This window comes from Mesoplodon densirostris, chromosome 14 (genome assembly GCF_025265405.1).
Source record: "Mesoplodon densirostris isolate mMesDen1 chromosome 14, mMesDen1 primary haplotype, whole genome shotgun sequence".
NCBI lineage: Eukaryota > Metazoa > Chordata > Mammalia > Artiodactyla > Ziphiidae > Mesoplodon > Mesoplodon densirostris.
This window is the reverse complement of record NC_082674.1, coordinates 18,633,413-18,655,770: the sequence shown is the minus strand read 5'-3', so window position 1 is coordinate 18,655,770 and position 22,358 is coordinate 18,633,413. Positions and strand designations below refer to the sequence as shown.

At 55.2% G+C, this 22,358-nt stretch overlaps 1 protein-coding gene across 2 annotated transcripts in view; it reads right to left on the bottom strand.

The window, feature by feature from the left end:
* Window positions 1-22,358, bottom strand: part of KLHL29 (kelch like family member 29) — a 312,110-nt gene that overhangs the window by 12,312 nt on the left and 277,440 nt on the right. For both annotated transcript variants that reach the window (XM_060117757.1, XM_060117756.1), the window contains 3 exons: window positions 12,078-12,216; window positions 2,897-3,099; window positions 1,492-1,751 (listed from right to left, as the gene is read on the bottom strand). In XM_060117757.1, the coding sequence (XP_059973740.1) occupies window positions 1,492-1,751; window positions 2,897-3,099; window positions 12,078-12,216 (602 nt within the window). The remainder of the gene's footprint in view (window positions 1-1,491; window positions 1,752-2,896; window positions 3,100-12,077; window positions 12,217-22,358) is intronic.

Sequence of the window (22,358 nt, the reverse complement as noted above, 5' to 3'; positions counted from 1 at the left end):
AGTTCCTGGACCGGGGATTGAACCCGTGCCCTCTGCAGTGAAAGTGCCGAGTCTTAACTGCTGGACTGCCAGGGAATTCCCTCACGAGGGGTTTTAAACAGAGAAATTACAGGACCAAACATGCTCCTAGGAAGACCACGAGGCTGCAGGGTGGGAATGAATTTGGAAGGAGGAGACTGAAGGCAGGGAAACCTCTCAGGAGATGACTGCAGTCATCCTGGTGAGATCAGGGGCCTTGAATGGGGAGAGAGAGGAGCTGGCTCTCGTAAGAGGAGGTACACGTGGCAGTGGTGTGTGGCCAAGTGGAGGTGGAAGGTGTGGCAGGACTCTCAGCGTCTGCCGTGGGTCATGGGCAGAAGTGAAATAAGGAACACAACACGTGTGGAGGTCTGGGGGTTATGAATTAGAGGGGCTTGGGGGACACGGGCTGGAGGTGTCCAGTAGACAGTCAAAGGCAGGGGTCTGGGCTGGAGACAGATTCGGGCATTGTGGTGGACGGTGGTGGTCATTATTACAGCCACCCAACCTGACTTCCTTCCTCTGAAAATGAATCTTGCCCTGTCCCCGCCTGATCAGTCAGAGGACCGCCTTCTCCTGGGCCCAGTGGCTGCGGCAGAGGTGGAGAGCCATGTCTGCACCCTGTATCCACTAGGGCTGTATCCATCCTGTATCCCTCCCTCCCTCATGCCTCTTCTTGTTCCACACGCAGCAAAGTAGCCCCTGTCACGTGTCACTCAGCTGCCTCAGCTCATTCTGTGCTCCCGCCTTCCTGACTCCGTCCTCCCATTTGCTGCTCTCTGGGGGGGACTCTGAGCTCTCCTGGGAGCTACCTGTGTGTCTGCACTAACCGCCAGGGGCTCTTCACACGTTAGAACCAAGGTAATTCCGTTCTAAGCAAGGCTGTCGGCCGGAGATCCTGCCGGGCTGTGCTTGATTTCCTGTAACTCAGGGGCCCTCCTGGGGACCCTGCCCTCTTTTCCTTCCGCCCTGGGCTCCGGCTCTGATTTCTTCAGCTGTCTCCCCTGAGGGACTCGCCCTCCCTCCCATCAGGCGAGCAGTGGTTTCCACTTGGTCCGGGTGCTTTCCACCCTCTCAACAGCCAGAGCACAGGTGGGGCTCCTCCTGCTGGGTCCGAGCTCACGGGAGTCCAGGGCACCCTGGCTCAGGCACACACTTCTCTCCCTGCAGGGCCCTGGTGCTGCCCACCTGGCCCTGTGGCCTCTCGGTTGGCTTGGGTCTCCTTCAGGTGTGATGCCAGCCCTAGAGAACCCTCTAGTGCCTGATTTCTCATCTCTCATCCCCCTTCACCTCTCTGCACCCACGGGAGCTGGTCCAGCCTCCCTACCCGGGCCTGCTGGCTCTCAGAGGCTCCCACCGCTGGTCAGACCAGGCAGCCCCGCCTCCTCTAATTTCCCGGCCCCTTGCTCCAGACACCATCCCTGTACTGTGAGGGAGAAGGGGCAAGCCGGGTGGGGGTGGGGCGGGCCCTACCTGCGCACGGGACACGGGGTCCTTCTTGATCCACTTGATGACGGTCTCGTACACTAGCTCCTCGGCCTTGGTGTTGAGGCTGTCGTTGGCGATGTACGCGATGAAGTCATCCTTGGAGATGTTTAGGATCTCCTCCTGGGTCGCCACCTCGGGGAAGATCTGCAGCGCAAAGGCCTTGGCCATGTGGTAGAGCTCGCTGCACTGCATGGCCTCGGCCATGGCCAGCACCCCCAGGCAGTTGCTGGCCGTCAGCTGCTTCTCTGGGGGCAAGAGCACAGGACGGGACCACTGACTGCAGGGCCCTGGAAGGGGTCACCACCACTCCCAGAGCCTGCCACTCCGGATCCCTCTCTGAGCTCATGTCTTTGTGACCTGCCTTCAGCATTCAGCGTCACCACAAGCCCGTTTCCTGTGTTCCTGGGTCTTCAGATCCATTTTCTGGCTTTTTCTCTGCCCCGTCTCATGCTCACTTCCCCGGAGCCTCCCTCTGCTCCTGCAGGTCCCAGCAGAAGGGCCGAGACTGAGGTATGGAGTGTCAGTGCCAGGCTCGGACCTTTTTCAGTGCCTGTGAGTGAAAGAGGCCTGGGCTTGGGGGGTCACACTGAGGCTTATGGTGTCTGCCATAATTGTGACAGGCACGTCTGGGGTCACAGCCTTCTACTTTAGAAGCAGCAGTAACTCACTTTATAAGCCCACCCACCACCTCCCATGGATCTCACCTCACCCAACCTGACTTCCAGACCTGGGGTCAGTCTGGCCAGAGCTCCTGAGATCCGACTAATGGTTATTCTAGTCTAGACGTGTCTGGGTCTCAGGAGGCCCATCACTTTTGTGGGCCCAACTCAGGAGCTGTGGTTCCTGACTCTTCTAGATGGCTCATTCCCCCGAGGTCACGTCTCAGGCCCCTGGCCATCCCCACCTGGCCTGCTCCCATCCCCACCTCTCTCACTCCACACTCAGGCTGGTTCTGGGGACTCCTGTCTCTGCCCCTCCCTCTCCTGCTCTCACCAAACTGGGCAGCTCCAAACTGTAAAGTGAGTGTGTTCTCTGGGTTGGGTCTAATAGAAGCAACTTTGTTCAGTGTTTAGAGAACAGGGCTGTGAGGCCAGGGCATAGGCTCCCCATGAACAGACCATTCACACGGGCTTCTCAGTCCATTTGTCCTCACAAGGCTGCCCTGGGTCCCGGTGTGGCCTTTCCGGCCCTCAGAGGAGCAATGCAGAGAACGCCTCTGTCCACCGGTGAGCAGAGGCCTTTGTGCACAGTTACCCGAATTATCACCTTAAAACTGCTGTGGAATCCAGCTACACCCTGAGGCGGTCTGGCTGGGCACGCACAGCCCTTCCCTCTCAATCCTTGCTGTTTTTGAACTGTTTGCACATCAGCACTGTTCCCTGCGGCTCACCGAGAAAGGACACGCAGACTTTGCAGAAGGTGTGGAACTGGAACTTGCTGGCTGCCTCTAGCAGGGTCTTGGCGTTGGCCGAGTCGATGACCAGGGAGCCCGTGTAGACAAACTCCAGCAACAGCTCAAGGACGTCAGCCTGCAGGTTGGACAGGACGAGCTCCAGCTTCTCCCGGCCGCACTGGCTGCCGTCTTGCACTGACCTAGGCACAGAGACCAGGGTGTCCTTACCTGCCGCCCTGCGGCCATGGCGCCGCTTCCTCACAGGGCTACGTCTCCCTGCACACCTCGGTCACGCCCTTCATTTTAGGACTCAAGGGACACAGCAATGACACACCTGAACCTAGCGACCTTACACGGGATCTGAAAGAGAAGAGTCTGACCAGAGACGCCCAGAAGAACAGAAAACCCTGCTTATCACTACTCGGCATGTCCATGCAAAAAAAGATGCAAATCAAAAAGCATGAGCTGTGGATGGGGACGAGGACCAGGACTGGCCTCAAAGGGAAACAATACGGTTCGGCTCCACTGCTGGCCCTGGCGTCTCCGCCAAACAAAACGTGGCCAGCCGGGCCGCGGGGCCCGTCTGCCTCCAGTGGGAGAGTCTCCAGCGTGACTGAGGCTCCCAAACCTCTGTGATCACAGCCAATCCCTTGATTGCCCCGAAGACTGAGGGCCCCAAGCCGTCCCGGAACCCCGACTCCAACCCCACCTCTTTCCAAAAACATATTGTTTCCTTTTAGGCATGGAAAGGAAGCCCTTCATGACATTGCTTGGAAACTGAGGACGAGACGAGATAGACGGACAGAATGGTTAGAGCCAGGAGGAGGGGAGGGGGAACAACCAAGGACTTCCGCCACAGACAGCCAGCAGCCATGACCTCGGACCTGGCCCGGGGCGGGGCCTCCTGCCACATGGAACACGGGGTCAGAGGTCAGAGTGGCCTGCGTGTAGAGTGTGCATCGGGCTTGTGAACTGGGGGGAGCAGGGGAGGGACACAGATATATAAATATGTTTATATCTGGTGTCTACAGAAATACAAAACCATTGCAAAGGCTCCTAAGGCCTGGCAGCCGCGCCCTAAAGCTGGACCTGGAAGGAAAGAGATAAGATGAAGCAAAAATAACACCAATCGAGAAGTGACCAAGAGGAGAAACACCCAGAGAGTTAAGAGGGAGGCAGGGTTCTCAGAGGCGATCGGCTTGGCACGCGGTCTCGGCCGCTCTGACCTGTCCTGCTTCCCGCACTGAGCCTGGTCCTGCCCGGGGGGCTGGGTTCAGCCACGTGCTGGGAAATGACCTCTGCGTTCCTGGCCCTGCCTCCCCACCCTGTCCTGAGGAGGCCAGGGGCCGAGACTCTTGTGACTGGTCCCTTGGGTGCACCTGCGGCTGGCAGTTGGGGGTGTGCAGGTGTCCGGCGGGTGAGCAGGCTGGCCCCAGAGAGAGGCCAACTCCCGTGTAAGCAGGGAGTTAGGGGACCTGGGTGCCCCAGCTTTGCCACCGACAGGCGGGCAGCCTTGGTCCCTCTGGCCCTCAGGCTCCTTATCTGCAAAACAGAGGACTGAACTGGATGAGGTCCAAAGTCCCATAGAGTTCACGTGACAGAGGCTGGAAAACACCTTCCGGGAGACTCTGCTCTACATGACAGAACCTGAAACGCCACCGTCTGAGCAACATTCTCTCTGGTTAGGCACTGGCCTCCCACGACCTTTACAATACAAATATGACCTGGCAGGGAACAGGTGAAGCAGTGAGCCTGCATCCAGGCCCCCCTCCCAGGGGTGCCACTCTGCACCTCCACGTAAGATGGCTCATCTGACCAGGGCCCTGAAGGCTTCATTCTGCCTCGAGTCCTGGGCAGGCCCAGAAAGCTGAGCGGAAAGGTACAGGCTAAACAGAGGGTCTGAGCAGAGCCCCTTCTCAAACCCATAGATGTACACAGCGTGTGTGGGTTTTAAAGTGTCTTAACACACCCAGTGTTCCGCTGTCAGGATGGAGTCCCATGCTTGGGTGACTTTGTTAAGTATAAAAATGGTTTATTATGTGATCACTTGAACCCACAGACATTCTCCACACCCCAGGCCTCCGGGGCCATCTGGTCCACCTCTCACTCGACTCTGCCTTCCCTCCTACCTGCCACTCTCTGGCCTCCGCACCCTCACCTCCACGCCCTCCCTGCTCTGCAGGGGTCACGCTGGGCCACAGCCAGGGCGGGGCTGATGAGGCCACGGTAGGGCCGCGGCCACTGCTGCCTCCCCTCTGGCCAGCCCTCCAGTCTCCCCACGAGTCCTCAGCCCAAAATCAGTGAAGCGCTGAGGTGGGACTTTAGGATGTGCACACGCACGTGCATACACACGCACTGAAATGCATGTGACTTGTGACCCTGAGAACCAAGGAACAGCCCTGTGAGGAGGGGTGTTGAGTAGACGGAAGGCCAGTAGAGCCCCCGGCCCCGAGTGATAGGTCTGATGGGACCTGCATGGCTGCACTTGTGGGGAGATGTTGTCTTGCCCAGAGTCTGAGCCAGGGAGAGGGTCCTGGGGACAAGGTGATGCTCGCATGGCTAGGAGCCAAGGGGTTGCTTGGGGAGGCTCACGGGATGTCAACCATTGCAGGCGCTGTCCAGGGTTGAAGAGGACCGCTGTTCCTGTGATGCTCAGCTGAGGTTCTGCTCCTCCAGACCCCCCACTTCCCATGGGGGCAACCTGTGGAGAGGAGGGGGCCGCTGGGCAACCTGTGGGGAGTGGCTGGAGGCCCCTGGGGCCAGATGCCAGACACTGTGAGCTGACTGACCATTCCTCTCGGAATGAGGAACTCTTGGGGTTGGGATGGAGACTTTGTCCCATGACTGAGTTCAAGATCTGGAGGAAGAGAGGCCCCCAACAGTGAGGCCTCGTGCCCCTCCCCTGCACAGGCATGTTTACGGTGCACACAGGCATTCTTGTGTGGCCGGACAGCTGTGGGGGCAGAGGGAAGCCAGTGGCCACTCTCCAACCCTGACCATCAGACTGTCTTGGGACGGGACCTCTGTGCTCCTTAGACCGCTTCCCTCTGAGCAAGGACCCCCTGGGAGGTATCGCCCTTGATGGATGGCCCTGGTCACCAGTGGGGAGTTGTGTCCTACCCAGATAACCATTCTGTCCCTGTGCTGAGCTGGCTTTGGGGGTCTGAGCATCCCATTTCTCTCAGCCCCATGGAGTATCTGGGGAGCTGCTGGGCAATCGGGGTCATGATATGACCTTGGAGAAGGGGGAGCAGGGCAGGATCGGGCAGCCCTAGCCTTATTAGGGTGGGGCTATGGACCTGACAATTGGGGGTCGGAGCATGGGAGTGAGGGTCAGGCTGGAGCTGCCCAGTCCACACAGGGCCCCCAGGTTCTATCAGAAGACTAAAACTTCCTGGGGTCACCTTCTCCCAAGGTGGGGTGTGTCTCTAGGGTGTGGGACACAGCCTCTGCTTGGCAGGCCTAAGTCTATGGATGTGCTGGGAATGCCTTAGCCCCAACATTAGGATGTTTGCGACCCCACCATGAACAATTCACTCACGTGGGATAAGAACTGCCTTCTCCAGAATTCAGGACAGAGTGCCTCCTCTACCCCTCGCACACCTCAGTGATCAGATGCTTTCATTTTGCAAGCTGGACCTGGAACTGTTGGGGCAGTGGTGGGTGGGGACAGTCACGGAGCAGGGATGAACGTGGATGGTACGCTGCTCTGCTCAGGAGGGTGACCCCACCCTCCTGACGTGATGCCCACCCTGCCCCAAGGAGAGGGACTCAAGCGTGTCATCAGCTCCAGGGCACGAACACAAGCACACACCAGACTCATTGTGTCTGAGGACTTTCCTGGCAATAAGTCTGGCTCATGTCATTCTGTCAGCATTAGAGATGTGTGACTATCTGCTCTTCTAGTCACACTGCTCTATTCTCCCAGAAAAGGAGGCCGACTGCCACCCACAAATGCCCGGCGTCTCGGGGAAGGAGGGCAAAGGCATATGGCTTGACTACTGCGTTAACGTCTGTTGGGCCCCCCTACATCCCGGGTCTGTGCCACTCAATTAGAGAGATCCTTTTAGCTTCCTCTGGAGAGGGAGCTGGCGTGAGAAGCCCAGAGTCTACACATGGGGCTTGTGAAAATCAACCTGCACAAAATCAGTTTGTCCATCTGTTTTCATTTACTATGAAAAGAGGATATAGTTCAAACACGTCGGTGGCTCCAACAGGCTTAGCGAGATGAGGGTTTCCGCTGGAAGGTAGAATGCCAGGTCTCTGTCCCATCTGGTGGGACCAGGGGGCAGTGCTCCTCTGGGGCTGGACATTTCCTCCCACACTCTCGGCAGGGAGGGCAGTCCCGTCCCCTCTGATGGGGCCTGCAGCCCACCTGCAGTGCCCCTGGTGGCACCAACCATCCCCCAGAGCTCCTTGGCTCCTGGGGGACAAGTGAAGGGACTTCTCCTCCATGAGCCCAAAGAGAAAGTCCAGGGCAGACCTAGGTCCTGCTTGCTGGGGTTGAGAAGTGACTCTTGTGACTTGGGGGCTGCATCCCCAGGACCCCACTAGGTCTAGTCTGCTCAAACCTATCCTCCTTCCTTCCTGAAACCTGGAAGGAGGCTCAGCCCACAGTCTTCTCCTCCACTCAGTCCTCCTGGGGTTCCCCCTCCAGCCGGGATGCAGGTGAGGCCTGGTTGTTACGCAGCACTAGCCTTCACATTATGCAAAGACAGAGCTGCAGCTCCTTTTCCTGCCGGGTTTTCGCCTGATTCACAGGGACTCAGATGGGGCAACAGATGGATGATGGGGCAGCCCAGCTGTCTCAGCCTGGGCTTTGCTTTGAGCTTCCCCATGGCCTCGTGTGCTCTTCTCCTGGCCTCCTCGAGCCCCTTCCAGCCCTCACTCCAGGGGACCCGGCCCCTCCTGGGTGTGAGGGAGAGGTCCTGCCACTTAGGTGCCTGTCTCGGGGGGGGATTGTGTCTTCTCTTGGGCAGATCCTGTGGCCAGTTTACAAGTGTTTCTAATAGATACACACGCGTGCACAAGTACACACACACACTCTGCGTCCCTTTTCCTTGCATATCTGTCTACACTGTCGACACTGAGATTTTATTTCCCTTCCTTACAAACTTTGTGCACAAACAAAAAGTGCAGTTTTGTTCTTCCCTGGGTTAGCAAATGGATGACGGTAAGAGCATGAGCTTTGGAGTCAGACCTCAGTTCAAATCCCAGATCTACTGTTTACCTACAATTCTCTTGCCTCCAGCCCTTTCCCTGTAGAATGGGGGTACTAACGGCACCTGCCCCTCAGGGTCAGTGGGAGGGTTTGCAGGATGACATTAGACATCTCAGCAAGTCTCCCTGTGGGCTGGGTCTTGCCGTTGTCAGAGGAAGAAGACGAGTTTGAAACTAAATAAGGGAAGACGAAGGGCAAGAAGCTGTTGCAGCCTCAGCAAAAGTATGAGCACAGGTGAAGGAGGAACAGGTGGACACCGTGGAGGTCGGCCTGGAGCCTGGAGAATGGGGCTCTGGGCAGGAAGTCTGCACGGCCACGGGGCTGGTGGGGTGGGGGTGCTGATGGGGCACTGAAGGGGAATCAGAGGCTGGTCCAGAGGGCACTCTGAGACCCGGCTCTCCCGCTCACGGTCCAAGTGTCATCCTTACGAATTGCAAGTCTGACCATGACACCCCAGGCTTAAAACAGAGCCCCATGACCCGACTCCACCCTCCCACGCCACCTCATTCCCTCTGTATTCACCTCGCACTTGGCATTGCAGGGACACCAAGTCACTCCCGCTGCCTTCACCCCCTGCTGTCCTGAGGCCCTGCCCTCACCTGCCTGGCCAATTCCCCTCTGGGTTCAAAATCCAAGCCAGATGCCACCTCTTCCCAGGGACCGTCCCTGAATGCCCCTCCCGCTGTGGAGTCAGGCACTCGGCCTGGGAGCTCCAAACCTCCACTGCTACCCTCATCCTGCTCTCCCAGTCACACTGCTTTTCACTTTCTCCCCCACCAGACCGTGGGCTCCCTGAGGGCAGAGACCCACCTCATCCAGTAATTCTCACAAGACCTGTACCTGGGAGGGGCTCCTGCTTGTTTGCTGGGAGAAGAGTAGGGAATGACTGGGCTCCCTACGTCTGGCCTGTGGCTCCAGGTGAGGCCATCCACACTGGGGCTGGGGCTGGGGCTGGGACAGGGTCCTCAATGGGGCCAAAGCGGTGAGTGCATCACCCGCCCCAGGCTAGATGTGGGAGGGAGTCCAGTCGGAGCCTCGAGGCCTGGGGGTCCCAGGACAGCAGAGGTTGGGCCCCCCACCTCTGACAGTGCTCACCTAGGCCCTCACGAAGGTAAGGACCAGCGTGTCATGTCCCACAGATCATCCCCACACCCTCTGCTTGTGTTAGTGCAGCTGCCTGAGAGGGTAGACCCTGCCTGGGGTTCGGCGGGCAGGGCCCCATCTCCCCTGCTGGGCCATTTGGGCCACGGCACATTAAGTCTCCAGGGTCACAGGTTTGGAGCTTCCACAGTCTCGAGGAGACTGAAATGACGTGCAACATCAGCTGCTCCCTGATCACTAAGAATGTGAAATTCTTGAGGATTTTACACGGCTGGAATGGAAATCACCTTACGGAAGAGAGTCTGCTTTCCTCCCCATGGAAGGAATCTGTTTGCAGCTATCGGCAGAGATGGTGACGTGTGCTCATGGTTAGCACGAGAGGAGTAAAATTTAAATTGGCTGCAAATTAAGCTTGTGATTTTGAACTGAAGGGGCACCTTGGGGCTCTGCTATGGCCACCTCTCCCGCTGAGTGACCCTCCTGTACGCCGAAGACACAGCCCTGTCTCTGCAGACCTCAGACCTCTCTGGGTTAGGATCCATCCGTCTGGCTGCCTACCAGGTGTCTCTACTTGGGTATCTTCAGGCTGCTAAAACATGACATGCCAAACGCTCAATGCATCACCTCCCCCTAGCTCTCCCCTGACCTTGGTCCATGGACCTGCCTGTCTGTGACTTCGCCCTTCTCATGTCCCCGTGCTTGCACTTGGGAAGCCCTGCCCATCCCCTCACTGTCAACCTGGGATGTCAGAGCAGGAAGGAAACCTGGACATCATTTGAACCAACCTCCTCTATTACAGATGAGAAAACCCGAGGCCTGAGGGAGAGGACGTGACTTGCCTGGGGTCATAGGATGAGTGGCAGAGTCAGATGTAGAACCCAGGTCTCCCAGCTCCCAAGAGGCTGCCCTCTCTCCTCCGGCGACTGCCTCTCAGCCCCTGCACCCATCTTTTCCCGTTAGGGTTACTGAGGCACATCCTGCAGTTCTCCTACCTGAAGGTGGGCACCCCCACTCCACTTACCCTGATGGCCTCCACACCCTCAGACTGAGCCCAGGGCCCTAGCCTGGAGGTCAGGGCCTGTCTGCCCATCCCAACCTAGCTCAACCTACCTCTGAGAAGGCCATCTCCCCATCCCCACTGCTCATGACTCTCTCTGTCCTCAATTTTTTATTCCAGGCAACCCATCCCTGCCTGGAATATTCTAAAACATTCCAGAATATTCCTTGCATTCCAGAACATTCCCCACAACCCATCCTTTGCCTGGAATGCTCTTCCTCCTTCTTTTTGGTCTGTCCAAGAAACGTTCACTACTTTGGGTTCCCAGCTAGTGGTATTTCTTCTCTGTTGTGTGCAAGGCTTTGGTTTACATGTTAGGTCTCTGAAGCCAGTCAAAGAGCTCCTGTGCCCTCTTGCCCACATCTTTCTAGCCCAGGGCCGGGCCATCGCTCAGTACCAGCCAGTCCCTGCATCCTGCCACCTCTGTGCTCTCCAACCGATCTGGATCAGGGACCAAGGCCTAAGATGCCACATCTGCAATCCAGTGGCCAGTTGCTGGTCACCGTCGGTTGAGAATTTGCCAAGAGTGGCAGCACAAAGCCCTCCCTTGGCCTGAAGAAGCCACTGGCCATGCCCCTTCACCCCAGAGCTCATGCCCCTGACCCCTGTGCTCGGACAGAGAGAACCCAAGCACTGGGGCTGGGAGACCCGAGCTGTCCGTGAGACTGGAAGTCACAAAGAGCCTGCCCCTTCCTGCGTGGCCGGGGCCAGCGCGGCTCGGCGGGGCTCGCACGCCGGGCAGCTCAGCTCTAAGTGAAAGGACACAACAGATTGGAAAGGAGATGCCAGCCAGTGTGCCATCCTGAAACAAAACACAGTCACTCTGGGGTTAGTTGGCAAGTCCAAACACAGCATTGGGAAGCAAGCAGAGGTCCTGTCCTCCCACTCTGAGCACAGTCCCGGCTCAGCGTCTGCCCCGGAGAGGCTGCAAGGCAAAATGAGCAGCGGCATTAATCTGCTGATGGGTGAGAGAAACAGGAGCGTTACCCTGGGCCGGCCCCCTCGGCTGCTCTCCCTCACTAAGGCGCTAGAAGGTGGCCCCTAACGTCTTTGCAAGGGTATGAAGCAGACAAATTAAAAAATCAACATAATGGAAAAAAAAAAAAAAGATGCTCATGCACCATTAAGACTCATTCAGGTAGAAATAGGCAGGGCAGAGGGCAGAAGGGGAGGGGGGCGACGGCTGAGAGAGACCGTGTTTAGGACACACCTGGTCTGTGCTCAGATCGCGCTGGTTTGAGGCTCCGAGTACAAGTATCAAGACATGCAACGTGAATGAGGCTTTAGCTACGAGTCAGTTCTCCCCGACTCTGGCTGGGGAAAAGCGACCCCTTGGGTGCCTCGTGCTCCTCGGTGGGGGATGGTCTGGTCGATGTGCTTTCCTGGCATTAAGTTCACTATCGACAGCAGTGACGATGGTGCTGGGGACACATGCTGGCCCAGTGGGGGCAGCGTGCAAGTGGTCCCTTAAAGTGGAGTCTGCAGTCCTCCTAATCTCAGGGAGGGCTTGTGAGCCACTGAGAAAGCAGGATCCTCGCGGGGTGGGGCAGGGTATTGTCTACTGCTGGCAGAGGCCCCTGGAGACCAGCAAAGCTGTGTGGGATGGGCCGGGGAAAGTGGCTGCTCTGAGGCTGTGTGTGAGAGGGCACTGGGGGGGAGGAGGGGAAGGAGGAGAGATGGCTACTGGCTCTGTGACAGGGAGTCACGCTTCAGGAACCTGCAAGAGAGGGGAGGAGAAAAGCGACACAAAAGCGTCCTACAAAGGAACAGACCCGACCACAGCTGGAAGGAAGGCAAACCTTTGAATCAGGTCCTTGAAATACAAGCTGCAGGAAGCTAGAACATTTTGGTGGACTTCAAACTCTCTGCCTTCAACAACAATTTTCAGGTCTGTAAACGCTTTCGCTCTGCGCTGCTGGTTCAATTCCTTCAACATTTCTGCAGAACAGAGAAGACAGACAGGGCCAGGTTCCCATTAAGAGTTTTTTTTTTTTTTTAATTAATTTTTTTTTTCAAGAAGTAGAGAAATAGGAGAATACTTGACACTGTTTCTTGGCAAGACTGGCTCAACACTGACAGTCAAAAGAAGTCACAAACATAATGCATAAACAAGCAGCAACTGGGAGGGGCTCCATAACCAAAGGAATAACGACTTTCAAAAGCAAAAAAACAAATACAGAAAAACGAAACAAACGAAAAAAAAAAAAAAAAACCCCAAAAACCAAACCCAGAAATTGAAAGTCTGGGAGAAAAGATTCCCATACTGACAACCGGAAACAGAGAGAATACATCATCACAAACAACTAAAAACTGTAATTTAACTATGCAACAAGTTCTCCAAATGCCAATGAGTGCTGATGTATTTGATACCAAGTAAAGCATGGCATTGTGATGTAAGATGGGCTGGATATGGTTCAAAGGAATAAAAACCACAAAACCTGCAAAAACAGCATCCCTTATGTTAGACACTCACAGTCATGGCTGGGGCGAGCTTCTTGGGGAGGGACCCCCGAGAAAGGAGGGGTGGAGTGGGGGCCTGACGAGCACTTCCCTTTCACACTTCCGGGACAGATGCAGGGTTGGGGGTGTAGGAGGGGAAGCAAGCAAGGGGCAGGGATAGTCTGCACCTCCTCCCACTTCCTGGGTCATCTCAGGAGCCCCACCCTTCACCTGGGTCTTCAGCACAGAGGAGCCTGGCTTGCAGCCCCAGGAGGCCCCAGGAAGTGACCTCAGGGGACTTCCCACCCTGATGCACACCTACCTTTGCCTGGTGGCTTGGCCACCTGGGGCCAGCACAGAGAATGCCCCAGGTCCATGGACTCCGAACCTGGGTATGTCAGAAGCTCCTCCTAGACCCACATCAAGGCTCAGAATGGGGAAGGAGGAGAGCCTGACAGCTGCTCTGCTCAGTTTATATAAACTCCTTCACTTGCAAAGTTAAGGCCTTCAGATGAGCAATGCTCCCAACAGCCGCGCTCTGCCGGCCTGTTCCCCCACCCCACGGGCCCATGGACAGAGCCTGCCCTTTGTAGTGCTGGTCGCCGGACATCAGAGGTCCAGATTCTTGGGCCAGAATGACCTAGACTGTTCATCAGGTGAATGGGAGAGGGTGGTCTGCAGAACTGAGCCCCACCCTCTGAGTCCCCCACCAGCACCTCAAGCCCTCCGAGTGGGTGCTTGCTTGTTGCACCCTGGCTGGTGTTCCGGAATTACCCTCCAGTGTGCCCTGCTCCAGCCTGACCAGTCATCTCTGTCCTCTTGGGCCGGCATTGGGTGCCTGCCAAGATGCCCTGCTGAGCCCAGCTCCTCCTCTGACACTATGACTGTGGACAAGCCCTGGTACTTCCTGAGCCTCTGTTTCTATGTCTGTAAAATGGGGATGGAGGCTCCCATTCTATTCCCAGCGCTGGGTGAAGATCAGATGCTCAGGCCCGGGGATGGCCAAGGGCTTGCGGGCTTTGAGGTCAGCCAGGCCCTTCTTTAAGAGGACATGCTGGGCTCCAGCTCTGCTGAAGACCAAGGAAGATGGTGGGAAGGGGGCGCCCTGGAGCACACCCCACATGGGGGCCTGAGGTGGTCGGGCAATGCTGAATCACTGTCCCCCCCCAACCCCACATCAGGCTGAGATGGAGTTGCTGCAGGGCACATGCAGGGGTGTGTGTGTCTTGCGGGGGCATTGGCTGGGGTCTCTAAAGGCTCCCCGTGGAGCCTGGAGCAAGGGAAACCAGCAGGACCCAAAGCACCAGTGGAGGGCGTGGAGGGCACCTGTGGGGTAGATACGGGGGAACAGACTCAAGGGCTGGGGGAGAGACAGAGATGTGATGGGTGGACAGGAGGGGTCAGATCCCAAGAGCCTTGTGAGGGGGCTCGAGCTTAATGCTGTGGGCACCAGGGAGTCACCAGGGATTCTGTGCAGGCGGGTGGGTGACAAGGGTAGACTCTGGCAGAGGCAGGATCGGGGGCAGGAAAGCACCCTGTGGAGAGCTGGGCCTCAGAGCCAGGCCTGAGGGAGAACCTGATCTCTGCCTCCTATCAGTTGTGTGACCTTGGGAAAGTAACTCAGCATCCCCAGAGCCTCAGTTTCCCGCTCTGGTGAAGGTTAAAGGAGCTAGCCCGCGGTAAGCTGTTAGCTGTGGGCCCAGCACATAGTGAACACTCAACAGTGGTAATTTTCATGTTTTTGTTGATGATGGTGATCACTCTGCAATCCAAGTGAGACGTGACAAAGGCCTGAACTACAACGGTGACGGAGGGACAGAGAAAGACAAGTATTTAGGCTGTGGATGCCACGGCCATCCGTCCTGGAGGGACCGTGGCGGGGTTGGGAGGTGTGTGAGGACCATGTCCGGGCTTCTGCGGGGGACACCGGGAAGGGAGGGGGTGATGAGTTGAGTTGTGGGCCTAGGGTTAGGGCCGTGGGATGCCTGGGGAGAGGTGGCAGTGGGGACGTGTAGCACATTGCCGGGGTGGATCCCACACAGGAAGGGCCTGCAGGGTCAGGCTGGGTTAAGGCTGAACTTCTGCGCTCACACATCAGCTCCAAAAAGAGCCACCAACTGAATTCATTCCCAAACCATGAGCCAGATGGATGATGTCATGTTTTTGAGTGAAATCCCTTGGGGGGAAACAGAGTTCTGGGCTGGAATTCCTGATTCTTGTTCCAGCTTTGCCACTAATTGGCTGGGTGACCCTGGGCAACTTGCTCCAGCTTTTGGTGCTCAATGCCCTCAAGCACCCATGGGCACCTGCTCTGGTGGCCCCAGTTGTCAGGCTGCACTGAGTGATGAATGCAGCCCCACATGCCTCCTGAGTTAACCGTGCTCAGGGGACCGGGGTAACACAGCGCCACACAGGACGCCACCCCTTCTGGGCCCAGAGCATTCTGATTGTTTTGGAAGATTTTATTTCAAATGAAGGTTCCAGCAATGATTATATCTGCGGCCCCAGAGCCAGCCTCAACGCCTGCTGCCCTGGGAATTCTGGGCCGGATCTGAGAGGTGGTGCTTGGAGATCCAGGTCATCATAACTGTAAGCTCTTTCTACTCTCATTTTGTGGAAATCTGGATTTAATAGCTGGGCAAGATTACTCAGTTTCAGAAGAATTTTTCAATTTATGAAAGGGCTCACCAGGGGATTCCTTTTCACAGCAGGGCCCCAAGTACATTCAAAGTATTGATCAGCTGGTACGTGCCTACTGTTGCCCCCTGAGTGCCCAGCTGGAGAGCTGGTATTTCGGGACATTACGACCGAGTATCCATGGGAGGGAACCAGTATTGGCTCCGGGCACAAACTGCCCTCCTGCCCACCCCATATTGGCAAGGACAACTCCTTAATGTCTGAGGGGCTTGGAGGCCTGTGGGTTCCTGGGGAAGCCTTTGGACAAGCCACGCCGGTGCCCAGGTTAGATAGTCTGCAAGCCTCAGGGCAGAGCCTGGCAGGGGCTGCGTCTTCAGAGTGGACTCCAGCCGCACGCATCCCAGCACCCTGCAGAATTTGGCTGCCTTGGGCTTGTGAAGGAGGAGAAGTCTTGACCTCAAGGTCCCTCCCTGTTGGCTGGCATCAGGGAATTGTTTTCTGGTCTTCCCTGCTTTCAGTGGGACCCCACACCCTTGCCTTGCCCACCCAAGTGGCTGCCCTGTGCCCTTTGCCTAGCCCCTCCTTGGGGAACTCCCCTGACTCAGACCATCTGGCCGAAAGCTCACACCCACCAGTTTCCTAGGCTTCTCACTGACCCCTCCCCACCCAGTCCTGCCTCTTTTGCCGCCTAGAAATCTCTGCGTCGATTCTCCACCAGCGCCGCCATCCCTCACTTGAGTCATTGCAGCCGCCTCTAAGACCGTCTCCCTGTTTCTGGCCTGTTCCCCTCCAAGCTCTCTCCATACATCAGCCTGACCATCAACCTCTGCTTTTTTTTTTTTTTTTTTTTTTTTAATATTTATTTATCTGGCTGCGCCTGGTCTTAGTTGTGGCATGCGGGATCTAGCTCCCTGACCAGGGATCGAACCCGGACCCCCTGCACTGGGAGTGCAGAGTCTTAACCGCTGGACCACCAGGGAAGTTCCCATCAGCCCCTGCTTAAATAAACTTTGCAAGGCTGGGTAGTGGGAACAAGGCCCTCTGTGATGCCTCCCCCAACAACACCCAGCCCCTCCCCTCCCCGGTGGGCCCTTCACTCCCCACTGAAGCCTCACTGCACCCCAGGCACGTCCCCCTCCATCTTTCACTCATCTCTCTGCCCCTCTGCCCAGATCTTTCTTCCTCCCTGCTTCTCCTGGCTAATTACCATTTTATCTTGCAACACCAGTTAAAGTATTATTTTGTCCCAGGCCTCTTTGCCTCTTTCCCCTTTTCCTGACAGATCCCCTTGCCCTCCGCCCACCTCGGCGTCCTGTGCTTACTTATTTAGAGCATACTATGTAATTATTTATTTATATGGATGTCTCCTGCACTAGATTGTATTTTCTTTTTCTTTTTATCTTCAACAATTAGCGCAGGTCCTGGAGTATATATATAGAGTTGGTACGGTAAATTGCAAAAATTCTTTGCAGCCCCTCCCATCATCAAAGGGTGGAGTTATTCGCCCCACCCTTTGGATCTTGACCGGCCCTATGACTTGTTTTGGACCCTAAAACATGGTTGAAAGGACACTGTGAGTCTGAGCCACAGCCTCAAGAAGCTTTTGCTCATCTTCTCGGGACGCCTGACACCACCACCATATAATCATGCCTGGGCTAGTCTGTTGGAGGATGAGAGACCACGTGGAGCAGAGGTAAGCCCTCACAGATGAGCCGCTTACACCAGCCAGACCCCCACCAATATCAGCTGAGCCTGACCCAGATCAGCTGAGCCCAACCCAAACTGCATAATCTAAATAAGTGGTTGTTGTTTTAAGCCACTAAACCTTAGAACTGTTTGTTACGCTGCAAGAGCTAACTGATATCAAAGGCATGAACAGATGATGAACTCAAGTGCCCAGAGAACTTCCTCTGTGTCACTCTCTCCCTTGCTGGTGCAGTTTGAAGTTAATTCTTTTTGTTGTTGTTGTAAAATTACCATCCTAACCATTTTTAAGTTCAGTAGTGTTAAATACGTTTACACTGCTGTGCAATCAACCTCTAGAACTCTTCATCTTGCAAAATTGAAACTCTGTACCCATTAAAGAACAACTTCCCATTCCCCTCTTTCCCCACCACCTGGCAATGACCATTCTACTTTCTGTCTCTCAACTCGACTACCCTAGGTATCTCATATAAATGGAATCATACAGTATTTGTCTTTTTGTGACTGGCTTATTTCACTTAGCATAATGTCCTCAGGGTTCATCCATGTTGTATCATATGTGAACATTTCCATCCTTTTAAAAGTTGAATACTATTCCATTGTATGTATTGATCACATTTTGCTTATCCATTCATTTGTCAGTGGGCACCTGGGTTGCTTCCCCCTTTGAGCTCTTGTGAAGAGTGCTGCTATGAGGCTAATGCTTAACCTCACACAGACATCTCTAAACACCCCGTCTCAAACTCCATTATATGTGGTTAGGGTAAACCAGCTCTGTGGATCCAGCAGCAAGTGGCATCAGAGGGAAAGGAGACACTAGGAAGGGTCTGCCCGGGGCTGGATGCTTTGCTTAGAGGAGAGTGAGGCCGCAAACAGAACCAACACTGGAGATGAAGTTGCAGTCAAACTTCTGCATATTTTTCACCAAACGACACAAGTTATTTGTAAGAGACTAATGGGCTCGTTCCAGCTGGACCAGAAGGGCTGTCTGAGGTGGTAATAAAGAGGAAGAAATGTCAAATATTAAAAGGCAACGAATTTCAGTGACTTTGCAGCAGAGTCCATTAAATCAGAGCCCCGAGAAAGGTTGTGCGGCCAAATAATTTTTTTTCAGAGCTCAAGTAAGAACCCAGCTAGGTGATAAACGCACCCGACTCCACTGGTATTTATGACACCTATTTGATAAAGGACCCGAAAAAATTATAAACTCAGAGCAGTTGTGAAATATACTGAGAGAGCACAGCGAAGACTCTCATGCACACCCAGAGGATAATTCATTCGGGACCAGGAGCCTGACATGTGCAGACACCGTGGGGACAAATGATGGCTTTATGCAAACAGAGCCTCCTGCTGCTTCTGCCATAGCCGGTCAGGGAGCGGCCAGGCTGCCAAGCCGGATGCTGCCTTTCCTCCTCTTCCCTCTCCCACCCATCAGATATACACACTTCCCCTTTCTCCGCTTCCAAAGAAGTACTGGGCTCAGAATCAGCCTTGAGAGCCAGCTGGGCTCCAGCTTCCTGGTAAGATGGAATAAAGCCCCCCGTAGGCTGCACGCCCAGCCTGAGTCGGAGGGATGGGCCTTCTACTGGGAAGTCACCCAGTCCCAGTCCCACCAACCTGCGGGCAAACCCTCCCAGGAAACGGGGTTCTCTAGAGCAGGGAAGCGTGAAAGACTCAGGCTTCTTGCCTGACTTAGCATTTTAGTAAGGCGACCTTCTGCTTGTCCTGCTGTCCGAATGGAAATTTCTGCCATTTATCTGAAAGGGAACAAAAGCCCTAAGAACAGTTGCCACCTCTCGGCAGCCTGCCTTTTCCATGTCGTCCAATGCTGGGTGACAGACCTATTTCTCAAGCACCAAAGGTCCTTTCTCTTCCTACAGTCCCCGCCCCAGGGCTGCCTACCAGCGGGTGCTCACTAAGCATTTGCTCGGCAGAATGAAGTTTACATTTCAGTTGGAACATTCTTATGCCCTCCAAGATGATATAAAAATCATTAAAAATTTTCCCCTTCAGTTTTTTTGAAACCCACCTAAAGCTAACAGAAACATCCCCCTCTCTTCCTCTGTCTCTTAGAGTCAAGGACTGAGCAGAGGCAGCTGCCAGCCTGGGCGTGGGGGCAGCATGACCCGGAGACCTAGCTCAAGCCACAGAATCACCATGACTGCCTTATCTACAGGCCCACCCAGGCAAGGAACGCCTGATCCCTCATTCCTAAACTCCTACCCAGTGGCTCCCAGAGCCTTCTAGGACCTGTTGGTAACCTTTGTTTATAGCTTCACTTCTATTCATGTCCCCACACACCCCTCAGCCCTTTCTCTAAGTTCATGCCCTCTATAACCTGTTCCTTCCCTTTGGTTGTTTCTCTCTGCCCCTTTGGCCAACTTTCCCCCAACACTTTTTTCTTAGCGTCTCATCCATCCCCTGAGCCTCAGCTTAAATTCCATCCTATAAGAATTCTGACCGAGTTCCTGGATCACAGACCTCTCCTGTGGTCCCACGAGACTTTGCTGGTGTCTCAATTGCAGTAGAGATCCCTGGCTGCCTAATTTCAGAGGAATGTCTGTCTGTCTGTCTCCTTTCTAGGCTGTGATCTCCTGGAGGGCTTTCTTCTCTGCCCCCACCGCCCCCCTCCCCACTGGACACCTGACACCATGTTTTCCACAAAAAGTTCCTTTCTGATTGGAATTCAGGGTGTGTTACAGACCAGATGCAGACATATTCTGGGTGGTAAGAATAACTTCCCCAAAACATGATCCAAAAGAACCATTTGAAATGTCACACGTGTGTGGAATCAGCCGGAAAGAATGCAAAAATCAAGCCCCTTCTAACTTCAGGAGACACCAGTGTTAATAATAACGATGATGACCCCACCCTTCATATGCATCTATGGCTGCTAAAGCATGGTTACATTGATTAGATCCTCCTTGGGGAGGGATTTATCTATTCTGTTCAGTGCCAATGGCTTTGAAGAGCCTAAAAAGCCCTCCTGGGAAAGACTGACCACCCCACCAGCTCTGCTGAGCAGAGGTGCAGCCTGGAGCCCTCAAGGCAACTCTTCAGAACAGGGGGCTTCACACGCAGTGGTCAGAGAGAGGTGGTCTTCTCAACTTTCCAGGTTCCCAGCTGCCTGGATGGTTAAGACCTGCCCACATGTAAGCCAATAACTGGCCACCTTCACTGACAGCACTTGCTTTGTGACCTTGGGGTAGGAGGCAAAGGGAATGGTATTTTGTTTGGGGAGGGATGGGGGAGGCTGGGGGCAGAGTGTTAGGACCCCAGCACCAGCCTTGAGGAGCCTGGCCAGAGGGTGGTCACTGCAGAAGTGGGGGCAGACCTTTGGCTGAGCAGGAAGGCCACTGGGCAAACCCTGAGGCTATAGTTGGAGGGAAGTGCCTGGTTAGGTCAACACTGGCAGCTGTTAGTCCTTCCTGCCCCAGTAAAGAAGGTTCTGCCTGGCTCCTTCTCCTGCTTTGAGGTTGGAAGCTGAGGGGGTGACGGGAATACTCTGAGCAGGAGAGGGTGAAAATGTCACGGTGGGAGGGGGTCAGAGAGATCTCGGGAAAAGGCCAGGGCTTAGGAGGCTTGGGTGAGAAATGAGGTCAAGACCAGTGTTCAGAGAGCTCTGCAAGGAGCTGAGACTCCAGGGTGACACGCTGGAGCGGGGAGGGCTGACATGCAGTGAATTAAGCATCCAGGTGGTTCAGGTCAGGATGCTGAAGGTGGGGTTCACAAGGGCCTGGTGGGAGGCCAAGGCAGATGAGCTGGGAGCAGCCAAGTGGTCAAGGATTTTGGAGGGAAGGTGACCCCCTTTAGGGGCTAGAACTTGGTTAGAACTCCCTCAGGGAGGCGGGTGCCCACAGGGGCCTTGGTCCTCAGGATCAGGGGAGGACGAGACTGGGTCTGGCAGCAGGGACAGAGTTGAAATTGATGTCTGGGGTGGGGGTGAGGAGCACCCCGCTCCCTCTGTGCTCTCATAATGCTCTGTGCCTCTGTGAACTGTGTTCTATCTATAGTATATTTAGAGACACTGTTTCTTCTCCACCAGAGCGTAGATTCTTGGAAGCCGGGGCTGGTTCTTGGCTACAGGGACTAGAGTCAAGAGGCCAGGACAGATAGTTGGGGCCAAGTGAGAGAACCAAGTTCAGCACCTCGGAGAGCTCTAAGTGTCCAGGGGTCAGGGCAGAAAGCAGGGAGGGCTTTAGAGAGGTTAGGGGTGCCCTGGAGGAGGAGACCAAGTCCACAGCTGAATGAGGCTGAGGTGTGGACATCCCCTTTCAGAGGCAGACTCTGGGAACTTCAGATACCTTGTGTCTGTCCCACTCATTTATCCATCAAACGGGTGTTGTCTCCTGTGTGCTGGTCACTGGGTGGGGCCCCAGGGACACACGTGAATGCACATGTTCAGAGACCTGGGGAGCTCACTGTTTAACGGGGGACACACTAAGTCACTGTGATGCCGGGAGAGACGTTTTAGTGGGGCAAACACCGGGCAGAAGAGCAGCAGGGGAGGGGGCTGGCTCTGCTCCATGGGGGCTTCCACGGGGCTGGCGATGGTTAAGGGAACACTGGAAAGATAAGTAGGAGTGGACCAGGTGGGCTGGAGGGGCAAGGTGTGAACCACACGGATGTACGTGTGTATTTGAGTGAGTAGTGTGTATAAGTATGTGGGCAGGAACGTATGGCATGTGTGAGCACGTGATGTGTGTATGAGCATGTATGTACGCATGCATGTATGTATATAAGCACATGTGTGTACGAATATGTGTGTTTGAGCATGCGGTGTGAGAGACAAGCCCATATCAGGCTGTGAAAGAAACAAACCCTCCCGAGGTCTTTAGCCCACAGGAGACTGGGTGCCATGGGTGAATTTGATGAGAGGGAGCGAGAGATTCAGTTTTGTCTCCTACACTCCAAAAGGCTGCTCAGAATCAGCCGTGAGTGGTCTCACACCCCACACCGGGGCCCACATCCTCACACTGCACCCGCCCCCGTCGCCCCCCGCCTTTTGCACACCATCAGGCATTCCCTTCTTCCCGATGGCCACTCTGTTCTTCCAACCCACTCTGATGCCCTCCTCTGAATTTCCCAGGTACACAGTCAACCAGCTGAAGCACATTTGTCAGGTACCTTCAAGGTGCAGGGCACAGGGCTGCGAGCTGGGGTCGGGGGTGGGAGTTGCAGGGGAGCCGGGGTCGTAGATGAGCCAGACCATCCCGTCCCAGGGGAGAGTGAAGCTCAGTGGGGACACAAGGCGCCCATGGTGCGAAGCTGGATAAGAGCTCCATGGCAGCCAGCGGGGG